The sequence below is a fragment of the Protomyctophum parallelum genome (genome assembly GCF_964188405.1).
Source record: "Protomyctophum parallelum genome assembly, chromosome: 13".
Classification (NCBI taxonomy): domain Eukaryota; kingdom Metazoa; phylum Chordata; class Actinopteri; order Myctophiformes; family Myctophidae; genus Protomyctophum; species Protomyctophum parallelum.
In genome coordinates, this window is record NC_139708.1 from 20,953,580 (window position 1) to 20,967,509 (window position 13,930).

Below are 13,930 nucleotides of genomic sequence, written 5' to 3' on the forward strand. Positions count from 1 at the left end.
GTGTTTTGCAAAAATCCACCTGTTGGTGGCGCTATAACAGTCCAATGTGAAAAGGGTGGGATATATTCCTCAGCCTAGTAGGAAAGTCTGTGAAAGATTTCACGTAATTGCACACTGCGTTCATGATTTGAGGCTTTTTGTTTCAAAAGGGCCAATCCTGCAAACTTTGAAAGCCAATGTTAGGCAATTAGGATGGAATATGAAATATCGGACAGATCCATCTTGAACACATGACTATAGAGATTGTGTGTACGATTTGTGGGATTTTTGGACAGAATCTGGAGGAGTAATATGAAAAAAATGTTTTTCAAAAGTCGGCCTCCTGGTGGCGCTATAACAGGCATCGACCGGGTTACCGATGCCGGACATTAGCTGTTCACGGACGGACGGACGGACGGAGTGCAAAACATACTTTCTTCCCATGCCTTCGGCCTGGTGGAGACAACTAGGAATACTACAGAATAGAAAAGGAAATGCTTTAATATATTGAAACTGTAAAAAAAATGTAAAAAATATAACAAATGCAGAAATATAGTGTTATGTTTAATATAATAAATAATTGTTTGTGGTTCCCAAAGTATCGAGTTTGCAGATCCACTATTTTCACTACTTCTTAAACTTCTTAAACTACTTTTCTAAATTTAGGGAAATTATTTTTAAAGAATAATCCCACTCGCGACCCACTGTTTAGGTATTTACAGTGGAGTAGACCTAATGCTATATGGATTCTGGCTGTTCTCTCTGGCAAATGGAACATCAAAGGAGGTGTGTGTGTGTGTGTGTGTGTGTGTGTGTGTGTGTGTGTGTGTGTGTGTGTGTGTGTGTGTGTGTGTGTGTGTGTGTGTGTGTGTGTGTGTGTGTGTGTGTGTGTGTGTGTGTGTGTGTGTGTGTGTGTGTGTGTGTGTGTGTGTGTGTGTGTGTGTGTGTGTGTGTGTGTGTGTGTGTGTGTGTGTGTGTGTGTGTGTGTGTGTGTGTGTGTGTGTCAGACTCATGTAAGAGCTATAATGATGATGATGCTGATTGTTTGGGTGCACCCTTACCTTTATTTCACAGTACTTTGTCTGAAAGCAGGTAACATAGTATTAAGAAATGAAAGATAAAAAAAAAACACACATTATTGTGCTCTTGTTTGTTTTCGATGCACTTGAACAACAGCTGTTTGGCTCCCCAAGAAACTTTTAAACTCTTATTAGACACAGAAATGCTACAATATAATGGTATAAAAAACATGTCGGTATAACTCGCTAAAATTAACTAGAAATCTGACAGCTCTCAGAATTGATGGAAATGCATTTATAAAAATGATATCAAATGAAGACTTGTCAACAGTATCAACACTTAAATGAAAACAAAACAAACACTTGTACACACATCCCAACATTTTAAGGCGGTTGAAATATTAAGTCAGACAACCAAGTCAATAACACGTGAAGAGATATTTACATAGCACATTCATTTCAACCATAATTATGGCATTATTCACAAGCGCATTCATAGCACAATAACGGACTCACTGTACATCTACTGTATGTGAAATGTTTCAAACATTATTACAAAATAATCAATAAAATCATCTATAAAAACCACTCCACATCTAAATATATACCACAATAACTTCAAAGATAGAAGTGGCTCCATATTGTTTGGTAGAAAAATAGGTTGCTAAGTTGTTTCAGTTCACATTATGATATATCGTCAAAATAATTGCTCCTATCAGATTTCACTCTGGTCTGATTTGGATGTAATTGAAAGGGAATATTGCCAATTAGGATAGTGTTGACGGGGCCTTAAACGTTGAGGTTTCTTTTTAATTGAACATTGTAATCCATTAAATGACACAGCAAGGGTAAATCTTTCAAATATGTCAGTCTATATTCTGCATGCAAAGTCACTTTGAAGCGGCATTGAGCAAAAAGGAGTAATGAAGGTTTTATAAAAATCCATGATTGCTTTTTCACAATCTGTTATGAAACACCTCATGGCCTGTTATGAATGTGCTATATAAACTTGTTTTTTTTTCTTTTCTTTTTTGAACAAGGAAAGTGTTAAGTACTGTATCATGTATACTCAAATATTGAATGATATATAAATTCACAGCCAGTAAGTCAGAGTATTCAATTTCACATTCTCAAGTTTGACTCTTAGCATGTTCATATGTTGTCTGGTGTCTTGATAATATACAAAAAGTTAGAACAGCCTAGCAGTAAAGAAAAAAACAAAGGTTTTTCAAGCAACAAGGCCCATCTGTAAAATCAACTTGTCTCCTGTCATAACTGGATCAGACAGTATGCAATATATTACACTGGAAGAAATTTTGAAACGAACAATAAAGAAACGTGTTTGTTAATAGCATTAAATAAACCTTTCCTTTAAAGAGTACAGAAAAGCTGCCATATACAGGTTTAACATGTATGTACTGTATGTGTTACATTCACCCATCGGGATAGGATAAAGTCTCCGGTAGAGAAGAGCAGCTCTCTGTGGCTAAAAATAAAACGGGTGAGAGTAGTGTTGCCTTCCCTGAAAATGTTAGTGGCTGCCAATAACCATCGTAATTAATGTAGCATTGAATAAATACATTTATACACACATTATACTGTATATATTTGATCTTTTCTAAATATTTAGACTTTTGCAGGATCTGAACTGAATCAAATGAAATGGGCATGGGACCTGACTCGACTATGTTCATAGGACTTTTTTGACCATGCAGAAATATTGTAAACATTTCAGCTTTTTCTACTTTGGTACTACAGAAAATGAGGGCTTGTGATGTTGATGACCAAGACCTCCCAGCTATAGGCAATAACAGTGGAATGCCTTCACAAAGTGTAACAGGCTCCACCTCTTTAATATTGTGCAGTGTAGTTTGTTGCCTCCACCTGTAATTGATGTGTAGTACGCTTGCAGGTGGAAAATAAATCTGAGCGATCAAGGTACAGTAACATGACAACACGTATAATGAGTTTAACTTGAGACGTGGCATTCATTCGAGAGTGCACGTACGGTCAAAAAGGATTGGCTCTCCGTCGGATAAACCTGGACACTTCACCAGTAAACAACCAGAAAACATTGCAAATATAGAATCAATATCTGTACATTGTTTTTGTTGAGTGAAATATATTCAGGGAAGAAAAAGGTTGTTTTTCGGTGACTGTTGTTCAGTTCGTCAAGGAAAATGTTGAGGTTTCAGTAGACAGGTCTTCATAGTATTCTCAAAGTACACAACAGCAAATCCACTGTCACAGGACTTGGCCATGCGATACCCAAAAAAACCCTAATCCATTGCAACATACATATATTCTTATTTTAATATATTTTCTGGATAAAAGTCTTCCCCTTGAATGTTATACATATAATATAATATGACAAATCTATGATTTCAAATGATCCCAACACCCATTTTCATCACAGTTAAAATATTATGAGATACTTATGAATGAAATGTATTGACCGAAATGTGGTATACTGTATGCATACAGTACATCACTCTTTGCCACATGATTTCTTTTTTCTTTTTCTTTTCTGTAACTTGTGGTCCATTTAAACCCCCCCCCCCCAAGTGTTTAAGATTTATTTCTGGGACGATACACCTTTCCAATAGTCTAAAATATCATGCAGGTCCTCGTCCTTTGCAAACTGGACTTTCTTACGCAGTGCATGACCCGCCGCCATGTACTCCTCGTCTTTGTGGCGTTGTTTGCGGTTGAGTTTGAACCGCTCCCAGATGTTGTGTGAAGGTTTGCAGTAGTATTCGGGACTCGAGGAGTAGCTTAGATTGTGGTACTGCGACGACAGCTGAGAGTACGCCAAGTCTCTGGAGCGAGAGTGCGTGAGAGGCTCCAGGATGGAGGACTTGTGGCCGCCGGGCCCATCGAGCTCCTCTATTTGGGCGTCGTGGTACGAGTGCCGATGGTCACTGTAGTGGCGCATCTTCTCCGCCTCGGCCCTCAGGATGGCAGCGGTGGGTGTCACGGTGAGAATCTCTCCCGTCGGAGAGATCTTCTCCATGTACTTGGAGTCTGAGCGATAAGGCCTGGGGCTTCGCGATCCCGTGGCAGTGCTGGGCCTCTTTGGCGAGATGTCTGAGCTGTGATGCCTCTGCAAGGAATGGTGGTAGCTGTCCTTATATGGTGACAGGCGGCCAACTTTACCCTGCGGATGTTCTGATATAAGCATGAGCTGCGGCTCAGCGTTTGACACGGCTCCAGATTTGACATCCTGGAAAGAAGTGGATTCCGTCTTAAGAGCGTCTATGCAGTTGTTAATGATCTGATTCACTTTATCCACCTCCTTCGCAATAGTAGAAATCTCTGCCACTGAACCTTGGCTATTCCCAGGCATAGACATCTCACATTCCCGGCGTCCGTGGTGGTGGGGGTGGTGGTGGTCCCCACTTCTCACATCCATGTAATTGCCTTTTGCTATTTTGGGAGTGCCACCGCTGTACTGCTCCATTTCACCTCCAGATGGTAAATATGGCGTGCGGGACATGCTCTCCCCAGCCATCATTTGCTTCTGTGACATTCTGGGCATGGTCCCACCTTCCAGGTCTTGTCCATACTTCAGTTCCATGAGATTCTTCTGCAGGCTGCCTGATTTCTTCTGCTTGTCGTCTCGCTGCCGTTTTTTGCGCAAGCAATAGTAGACCACCCCCAGCACGATGACCATACTGAACAGGCACCCCAAAATGGTCATGATGTAGTGAGTAGCCGTTGCGCTGCTTACCACTTTGTCTTTTCCACTCCAAGGGCCAGTGGTGATTGTCAGACAGGTGTGGTTGAATCTGAGAGAATTGCGTATAGAGGCGACACAGTATGTGTAGTCTGTGTGGGGTTTTAAATTCTTCAGTTCAATATCCTCCTTCTGGCCTTTGAGGTTTTGAATGTCTGTAAAGAAGCTGTTGTTGTACAGGACCAGGATGTACATCTTTTTGTACGGGTGAGGGATCTGGACAGTGATGGTGGCTCCTGTGTTTGTTACCCCCTTCAGTTTCATGAGGGGGTTTGGGTCCACGTCCTCATAGTTGGTCGTGCTGATCGTGTTAGCCGTGACGTCGTCCGGTTCCGTTCCCGAGGGACAGTCGTCGAGCCCGCATGGAGTCGATTCCCTCCCCTCCGGCGGAAGGGTGGTGGCATCCGGAGGAGGTAAGGGGATGAAGGGTGGTGTCACCACGTAGTCGTCTGTGCACACGGTGGAGAGCATGTGAAGGGCGTTTCGAATCGTTGGGTTGGTTGGATTCTGGCTCAGCAGGCTGAAGCCCGAGACGCCGGGCGGCGAGTCACAGGCCATCCGCTCATTGGTCCTGTTGGGAAAAACAGAGAGCCATTTGACGAAACCGAGCAGTTCACAGGAGCAGTTGAAAGGGTTTGTGTACAGCTCGCAGGTGGTCAGTTTTGTCAAGCTGGTAAACGTGGACCCGTCTAACTGCTGAATGCGGTTCATGGAGAGGTCAATGTTCTCGATGTTGGGGCATTCCCAAAAGGCATTGGGTGTCACAGTCTCAATCAGGTTGGCCTGGAGGTAGAGATACTGCAGCTTGCCTAGACCCCTGAGGATTCCCTCGGTCAGGTTGCGCAACTTGTTGAAGCCCAACTGGAGGACTTGTAAGTTGAACTGGGCAGAAAAGGCCCCATCCTCAATGTAGGAGATCTCATTCTTGGTCAGGTTCAGGTAGGTCAAGTTGGCAAAGCGGCTCAGGGCAGAATAATGGATGCTTTTGATTTTGTTCTCGTTCAGACGAAGGTCTACGATGGTGCTGTTGATATGCTGAGGGATGGCTTCATAAGGTGGTTGATTTTGGCTACAAATTGCTAGCCACACAAAGCCCTTTTCGCCCTCGATTAACCAGCAGTCCCCGTTGACTCTTCCTGTATGAGTCAAATATACAATGGCCACCGACCAGTAAAAGACACTCAGCACCATGCCTAGACTGCAGGCCATCGGTGCTTCTCACAGAGTCATATGCGGGGGCAAAAGTGGGAAGAGGGCGATACCACCAGTACAGTTGAACTGACGCCGTTATTGTTCACTGAGCGGGACGTTGAACTGTCCTCCTCAGTTCCAGAATCAGTCAATATAACACTCTTCTGCTCATCGACAATTGGTGTTGTCCTTACATACCAGCCACTTGCGGAGAGATGTTGGGTATTTGCCTTTGCATGTATGCCACGTTCCATTCAATTAGTTTAGCCTGCGGTAAACTCTCGGCAATGGTTTGGTGAGATGAAGTATTTCACCACCTGGGATCGGCTTGTGCTTATTTCCTCAGAGGGTACCATTGTTAAGGGGTGTCATCTTATTGTTTTCTCCACTGTCTCCTTCCCTTCTGTTCCTCTCTCGTGTGCCCAGAGGAAACCCTGCAGTGGAGACAGAGAAATATATGAATGTTACCATCAGAAACTAACACATTAGTTGTTAAAATGCTTAACGTTGAGGTGTTCTCTCCTATTGCGTTGTTCACACACTGAGGATTTAACTTGTCACTGCGTGTATTTTAACCACTTATAAACCATATATAACTAATTGTACGTCAAATAGCTCTACAATCTATACAAGCTCAACCTTGTTTTTTTCACTGATAAGTTTCCGATCATTTTCTTCCCTGAATGCTCATAGTTAGTTATTTATTTTGGTCCATTTTACAGAACATTGATAAATACATACTGTACAGTTAGGTCTATTACTGTAGGCTGTAGCTGAGGCTTATTTTACCCTATTTTTCATCCATTTTTGCTGAATGTTTGCCTATGATGGCATGCCTTGCCCAGAATAGGCATGCTAGGCTGGATTCATGAGGTTAAAGCTATAAAACAACATATAGTTGATGTTTTGCATAGTCTTATTCATAACCAATGCACATGTAGATTTGTTGCCTCAGGTCTTCGCTGACAGATAACAACAACACATGTAGTGCAGCATGTTGCTTACGCTGTTCCAATTATTTCTGTACATAGTTTAAGAGGGGTGTTTGCAGTCCCAGTGGCACACGGCTATTAAAGGCAACCTTTGGCCAATTACCGCTTGACAGGTTGGGAGATGCAAGGTCTCTGTTTTCACACCATTAACCTGCAGGAGACTGTCAAACAAAATAACCAAAGCTGCATCAATTAAATGGCCCCCACTGAATATGTTTTATTGTTTTCTCTTTTCTAATTATTAATGTATATTTTATCATAACTGAGATCATCATAACCTTTTCAATGCAATAGAAAGGAGTGGAACTGTACACGGTAGGTCACAAAGCAGCATTTTTCCTTCTTGAGACCCTGTGCAATGGAAGACGTGTGTGTGTGTGTGTGTGTGTGTGTGTGTGTGTGTGTGTGTGTGTGTGTGTGTGTGTGTGTGTGTGTGTGTGTGTGTGTGTGTGTGTGTGTGTGTGTGTGTGTGTGTGTGTGTGTGTGTGTGTGTGTGTGTGTGTGTGTGTGTGTGTGTGTGTGTGTGTGTGTGTGTGTGTGTGTGTGTGTGTGTGTGGGGCAGATCTTTTAACTAGCGGAGCTGTGCTCGATTCAAAGGAAAAGGGCACCATTTTTTCCCGATGGGTTCCTCTAGAGATTGCTTCAGAACTATAGCTCAGCATCTGTAGGCTCAGCCTTCAGCACATGCACCTGTGTGTGTGTGTGTGTGTGTGTGTGCGTGCGTGTCGTGTGTGCGCACGGTAAATAATCCAAATGATTTCCTATTTTTAAATGTATGGCCCATGAACAAAATTTGTGCCCTGTCTCCATTTACTGCTAGTGAACACTGGAAAAAGACCCATTCGTACAGTTAGAAAGGTTTACACCAGTGTTTAATATACGTGTGTTCCTGTTCTAAACTGGAGGTTCGATAATGCATGAGAAGAAACAGAATTTATTAACTGACTTCAGTGACTTGTTGCCCCCGAGCCACTGTGATTCATAGAGGAAGGATTTCCATCTGTACTTGCTAACATCCAGTCAATACATCTAGCTGAACCTGAAGCCTAATTTATGTCCATCGCATGAGTGTCGCCCGGCGAAAATTGCCAACCTTCAAGCGTCTCAACAACGATGCGTCGTGAGCTTTTGGAAAGCTATTTTCGACACGTGATACCAGCATGCGACAAAGTATGAATTGAGATAGGCCTCACAATACAGAACTAATGCAACCTAATCTACCGTAGCTTTATCACAACGCCAGACATCTACTACATATATGCATTTTCTTTTTCATTGGTACAAACAAATATAACAACAACTTGAAACTGCAGTATTGCGCACAAGCTTAATATGTTTATTCTCCCACAGCCTAATGGCATCCAAGGGATCTTAGGGCAGACATTCATTCCACGTTTAGAGGGCTGGGACAGCACATAAGCCAAAAGCAACACTACAGCAAGTGAAGCAACAGCAAGTGAGGCAAAGATGTTTGGGCTGTCGTTTTTCTTATCATCAGTTTATTATAGAACAGAAGCTTGCTTGAGTGATTATACTGGGCCTGTTGTTTTGCAACCTCAAAAGGGTAATTGAAGTTGTACCAAATATGGCCTTGTTTTAATAGCCTCTAAATTTGCGAATAGTGTAAGAGCACAGATAATAGTGCTCTGGAAATTAGGGTGAGGTTAATCATAGCCAGGAGACTACTGTTGCATACTTAAACGCAGAGGTATTGATGCGTACCATACCCTCCCCTGTTCAGTGGCCTCGTGGGGAGAGTGTTCGCCGGGTCATGCCAAAGACTCAATGCCTCTCTGCTTGGCACTCAGCATCAACATCAAGGGTTGAATTGGGGTCCCTGCCACATACTAGCGTCATGTCCAGGGGGTGTACTTGTACATCAAGCAGCCTCACGCTAAGCAAGGAATCAGGAGATAGGCTCCTTCCCCTATGGGCCTTATATAGCTCTGCAAGGGTTACTGTACTTATACCCTCCACTGCTGTCCATGGTTATGTTTTGGTCCCCACTCAGTTCAGCTGCCTACCTGCCACAGGATAGGGATTTCTGCCTATAGAGCGTAGTGTTTGCGTCGTGGACCCAATGTGTGGCAAGTGCATATTGCTTATTTTATGTTAAAAATATATATTATATATTTTTCTGAACAAAACTTAAAATAAAAACAAAACAAAAAACACAACACACACACACACACACACACACACAAACACGAAACAAAATCACAAAAACAGGTCTACAAGCTAAAATCACACGCACTAAATGATCACAAGGCATTGTGAGCTTGTAGATCAGCTATTTTCACTTTTTCTTAACTGGTCTTAAGTGTTTAATTTAATGTATGTATGTAATGTTTGGATCCTGGGAGAAACCATTTAGTTTCAGGTCTCATCTCAAGCTGAAAACTTTGGGAAGATCAGCTGGGGTATAGCACTGTGGTTTCACTGTGTTATTAGAGAATAATGTGGCTTTTCTGAAAGGCCAATAAGACCGTTGGAAAAGAGTAAATGTTATGGGAATAATACTTTATCACATTGCATGATTGCAATAACGCAAAAATATTTTGTTGCTGATAAATTATGTGGGGAATTTAATTGTTTTTGACTATGACATGCAAAGATAAACACTAGTATGACTAAAAAAAACAAGAAAAAAAACAATATTAATACTCAGTCAACTGAATTTCTGTACTGTCTATGTCTTAAGAAACCGGTCCAGAACACAAACTGCACCATATTGTATATGGAAATAACAACTTTCATTTGCAACGGGCAACAATTCAGAACTGCTTCTACATTATAGGTAGAAGACATTGCTATACTATGAATGACATTCAACAGTAAATAGCCTACTGAATGCTCACACGCTGAGCATCAGTATGTTTACCGTGGATTAGAATGAGCCTGGAGGGTCAGATTACATATGAATCTGTAACAAGCTGTCTCTGTTTTTGCATTTTCTAACATGTGGAACATGTGTATACTAGATTAGATGAACACCCTGTCACTGGAACTGCACAGCAAAAATAAATGTCTTAATTAATTGAACTTTCATTCATTTTTCATTTTTCGTTTGTCTTTTAGGTTCAATTTCACCCACACAACCTGAACGTTGAACATTCAGTGGGTTTTCTGTGGTCTCTAGGGTTTTCTCTGTGTGTTCCCTCAACAGTGAGGCACATTGTTATGGCATTTATGTGTTACAGTTGTGTTACATCACAGTCCACAGGCAAATCGGAGCACTTGTTTGAGCCAGAAAACCCCAGACCACAGAAAATCTACTGAATGTTAAAAGTTCAGGGTTTTTTGGGTGCAATTGAGCTAAAGAAAATAAAAAAAAACTTTTTTTTAAATCTCATAATCCCTTTAAGCATAGCCCTGTTCTTTTAATGCAGGACAGCCCGCCCGCCCACTGGAAGCTAAAAACGGTCGGCCTTTGCACATGCCTAATGAAGTGCTTAGAATCTGTACTTCTCATGAAAAAAATGTGGACAATCAGAAAATCACTCAAACACGGAGTGGTCCATGATGTTCATTATTAGATATGTTATTTCATGTTTTAATTGAGACGTGCAAAGTCATCCATCTCTGATTTTGTGTTGCTTCTGACTTTTTAAGATAAATGCATGTTTTGACCCAGGACTGGAGAGCGGAACAGATTTATGGTTGCTCACAAAATCCCGTTACGGGGCTAGGGATGTCTCTGAGCACTCTTTTGTTTGTGAGTCAGTCAATGCAAGGATTTGATTGGTGGATCTGTGGGTTGTATAATAGACCCTGCCTGCCACGTCACATTTCTTTATGGAGCACTCATGATATCTGTCCCATCATCCACATCCATGGCTTTCTGTTCTGTTCATTAGAGAAGACAGTCTCCATACGTACATTGACTGAAAAATGCATGTGGCCCAGATATTTCACAGTACAGCCCGACTGCCTTCTTAAAGTCCACGAGGAGTTTATGCAGCCAGCAAGAGCGGTGTTTCTACTTGTACAATATGGAGACAGTTGTACAGTATGTACGTATGATGGTCAAATCAGCTATAATGACTTGGTCACCCTAGCCTAAGGGGTAAATGTTATTATTCCCCAGTCTCTGACCTTTACTGTAAATACCACTTGCCGGAGAGTTCATCTGGCATAACCCTGAACCCCGACACCGGCGAAGGATCCCTTTAGGAGTTAAATGGAAGTTTAAGTTAAACCTGAAAAGTCTGCCCTCATTTTGAATGCATAGAGAGACGCTTGTTTGTCCGCAATGACTCACTCTAGTGAGCCTCCTAACTGCTTCAATGCTTCTCCACCGAGGGCCATGCATAAATTATATCTTGGCTAGTGCCTCTCTTCGACGCTGCTGCATATGCAAGCTCACACTCATTGGAGCCACTGGAGTTTTTAAATTAGTATAATGCCACCGATTGTACATTCAGGCATTGTTTCTAAAGCCCCGTCTGTATTGGTGCCGACCTGATGACTATGAAAAATCACATCCGTGTGAACTGAGTGGTGCAACTCCTTATGGTGGTCCCCCGGGGGTCCTCCGGCAAGCCGCCCCACGCCGGAAACGGTCAAGAAATGACAGAGTGTGTGTGTGTGTGTGTGTGTGTGTGTGTGTGCGCAACAGTGACCTTTGGTTGTGAAAATCAACCAAATGCTATTTTCGTGCTCGGACAGACCCAGCCAGCCAGGGACACACACACACAAAGCTCCGTAATTATGTGGCTGCACCACTCAAAAACTTGCATCGTCAACGAGGATACTCATAAAGCAACTACAGTGTGTGTATATGTAATTAATTCATTAAGTCCATTAAGTCCATGCAAAGTCACGTATATACGGGCCTTCAAGTGCATGCATGTTGTCTACGTATCTGTCACCCCAGGCCCACTTTCCATAATGACTGCAATCTGTATGGTCCAGCGGTAGCCCTGCGTGCAGCAGGCCAGAACACCCAAGGCATCAGAGCCGACTATAGATTCCTCTATCAGACACAAGCAGCTATTGCACAGACTCTCTTTTCCATTTGAGCTTCATGCTCGGGGTAATGAAGGGTCTCTTTTTCTGTTCCTAATCTGTGGACATCGGATTGAAACCCAGCTCTTGACTTGAACACTGATTCAAATGCATCCATATGTACATTTCTTAAACTGCTCCCGTTGCTAAGGAGCCCTGCTTATGTACATACAGTCTTTCATTACGCAATAAATCACTGGGCTCAAAATGTCTGTTCATGATAAAAATCACACCCGTGTGAAGTAGGTGGTGCAACTCCGTGTGGGGGTCCCCGGGGGGTCCCCGGAACTTCCAGGCCCACGGGAACACGCCCAGGGTGCCGGCCCGGTTCCGGCAAGCCGCCGGGCGTCCGAAACGGTCGAGAAAAGACAGAGTTACCGTGTGGGGGTCCCCGGGGGTGTACTGATACTCCTGAAATCATCATCAGTTAATATGCATGTGTGTGTTAGGCTGCACAACAGTGACACTTGGTTTTGAAAACCAACCAAATGCAATTTCCGTGCTCGGACACAGCCACCCACCCAGCCAGGCACACACAAAGCTACTTAAGGAAGTGGTTGCACCACTTAATAAAAACATTATGAAATGTAATGCAATTGCACTATACTTAACCTTTATAACTTTATATAACACAGCAAGACTTGGCTAAAAGACGCCGAAATGTTCCACGTCAAAACTGACGTGATGGAAAATGACAGAAAGGTGAGCGGCTTGACGGGAGAGGACAGATCTGATTATTTTAGGCATATGGTGCCACTTCCTTGCAGCCACACTGGCTCTGACCCTGATTGGAGTCTTTGAAAGTGAGGCAGACTTATGTGCTCGCACAGCACCAGGGGCACTCTTCCACACCACGAGACAGCGCTTCAAGGCATGCAATGACAGGAACTCCAATAAGCCCCGTGGATGAAACAGATCCTGAGACGACATGCATCTCTCTCTCTCGATGGTCCCTTCCTCCCTCCCTATTCAGAAGATGCCAAGACTCACCCCCGTCTTTCTGGCTATCTGCGTCTCTCCTTTTGTCTTGCACTCACCCTCTAATTCTCCACACATCAGTCAAAACAACCGAGGCATTCAAAATTAATGTTTCTTTTCTCATTTCCATCTCAAGGTGTCAACTATAGTGTGACATCAAAGGGATATGTGTGATTCTGCAGTTGGACCCTGTACGTTTCATTCTTTCGCCTGTGTTTTCCGTCTCGTCGTTTGCTTGACGGTGAAGGTGCCTCCGTGTCTCAGAGGAGGACCCTTCTCATCCATACCAAATGAATCTTTATTTGATGTTGTTGAAAATGCATGCTATTCGTGCCGAACAGAATGGAAACGATGAAGATGGACAACCAAAAGGGGAGAATCAATTGACATGGAATCAAACTACTACTAGCTGGGGAAGTAAACACTGTGTAGCTTGAATTGCTTTGGACACCGAAGGAGAAAGAGGCAGTGGTGGGGGAAAAGTACTAAAAAATATTTTGACTTAAAATACCAAAAGTAGTCCTTATGCAGATTGTTCCATTTCAAGTTTTCAAATTAATTTGAAAATAGCAGATGTACAAGCTCACAATGCGTTGCATCCCGACGCATTGTGAGCTTTTAGATCGGCTATTTTCAAATGGCCTAAATGTACAGTATATAACACTGAGGTGGTTACTGTATGTTTTGGAATAATATTCTAAATCTACAAAGTCACTAGTAGCTAACATTTCTAAATAAATGTAGTGGAGTAAAAGTATAATATTTGCCTCTGAGATGTAGTGGAGTATAGAAGTAAAGGTATACTGGACATTGGACATACAAAGTACAACTAACTCAAAAGTGTACTTAAGTACAGTACTTAAGTAGGCCTACTGTAAATGTAATAGTTACTTTCGACTATTTGCTTTAATGACTATTGGCTTTTACTTGAATTGCCAAGCCTCTTTGAGTAGAAGGGTCGACACACTGCACACCAATTATATATTTGTATTACTAACTTTTCTTGCCTGATAAGTGAGGGGTATTGT

The 13,930-nt window shown here is 42.5% G+C and overlaps 1 protein-coding gene across 1 annotated transcript; it reads right to left on the reverse strand.

The window, feature by feature from the left end:
* Nucleotides 1-3,573: 3,573 nt before the first annotated feature.
* elfn1a (extracellular leucine-rich repeat and fibronectin type III domain containing 1a) lies at nucleotides 3,574-5,943 on the reverse strand (the record flags this gene model as incomplete). The annotated part of the gene is made up of 1 exon (XM_083780370.1): nucleotides 3,574-5,943. One exon carries the CDS (start codon nucleotides 5,941-5,943, stop codon nucleotides 3,574-3,576), a length of 2,370 nt encoding a protein of 789 aa, XP_083636496.1.
* Between the last annotated feature and the right edge of the window lie 7,987 nt (nucleotides 5,944-13,930).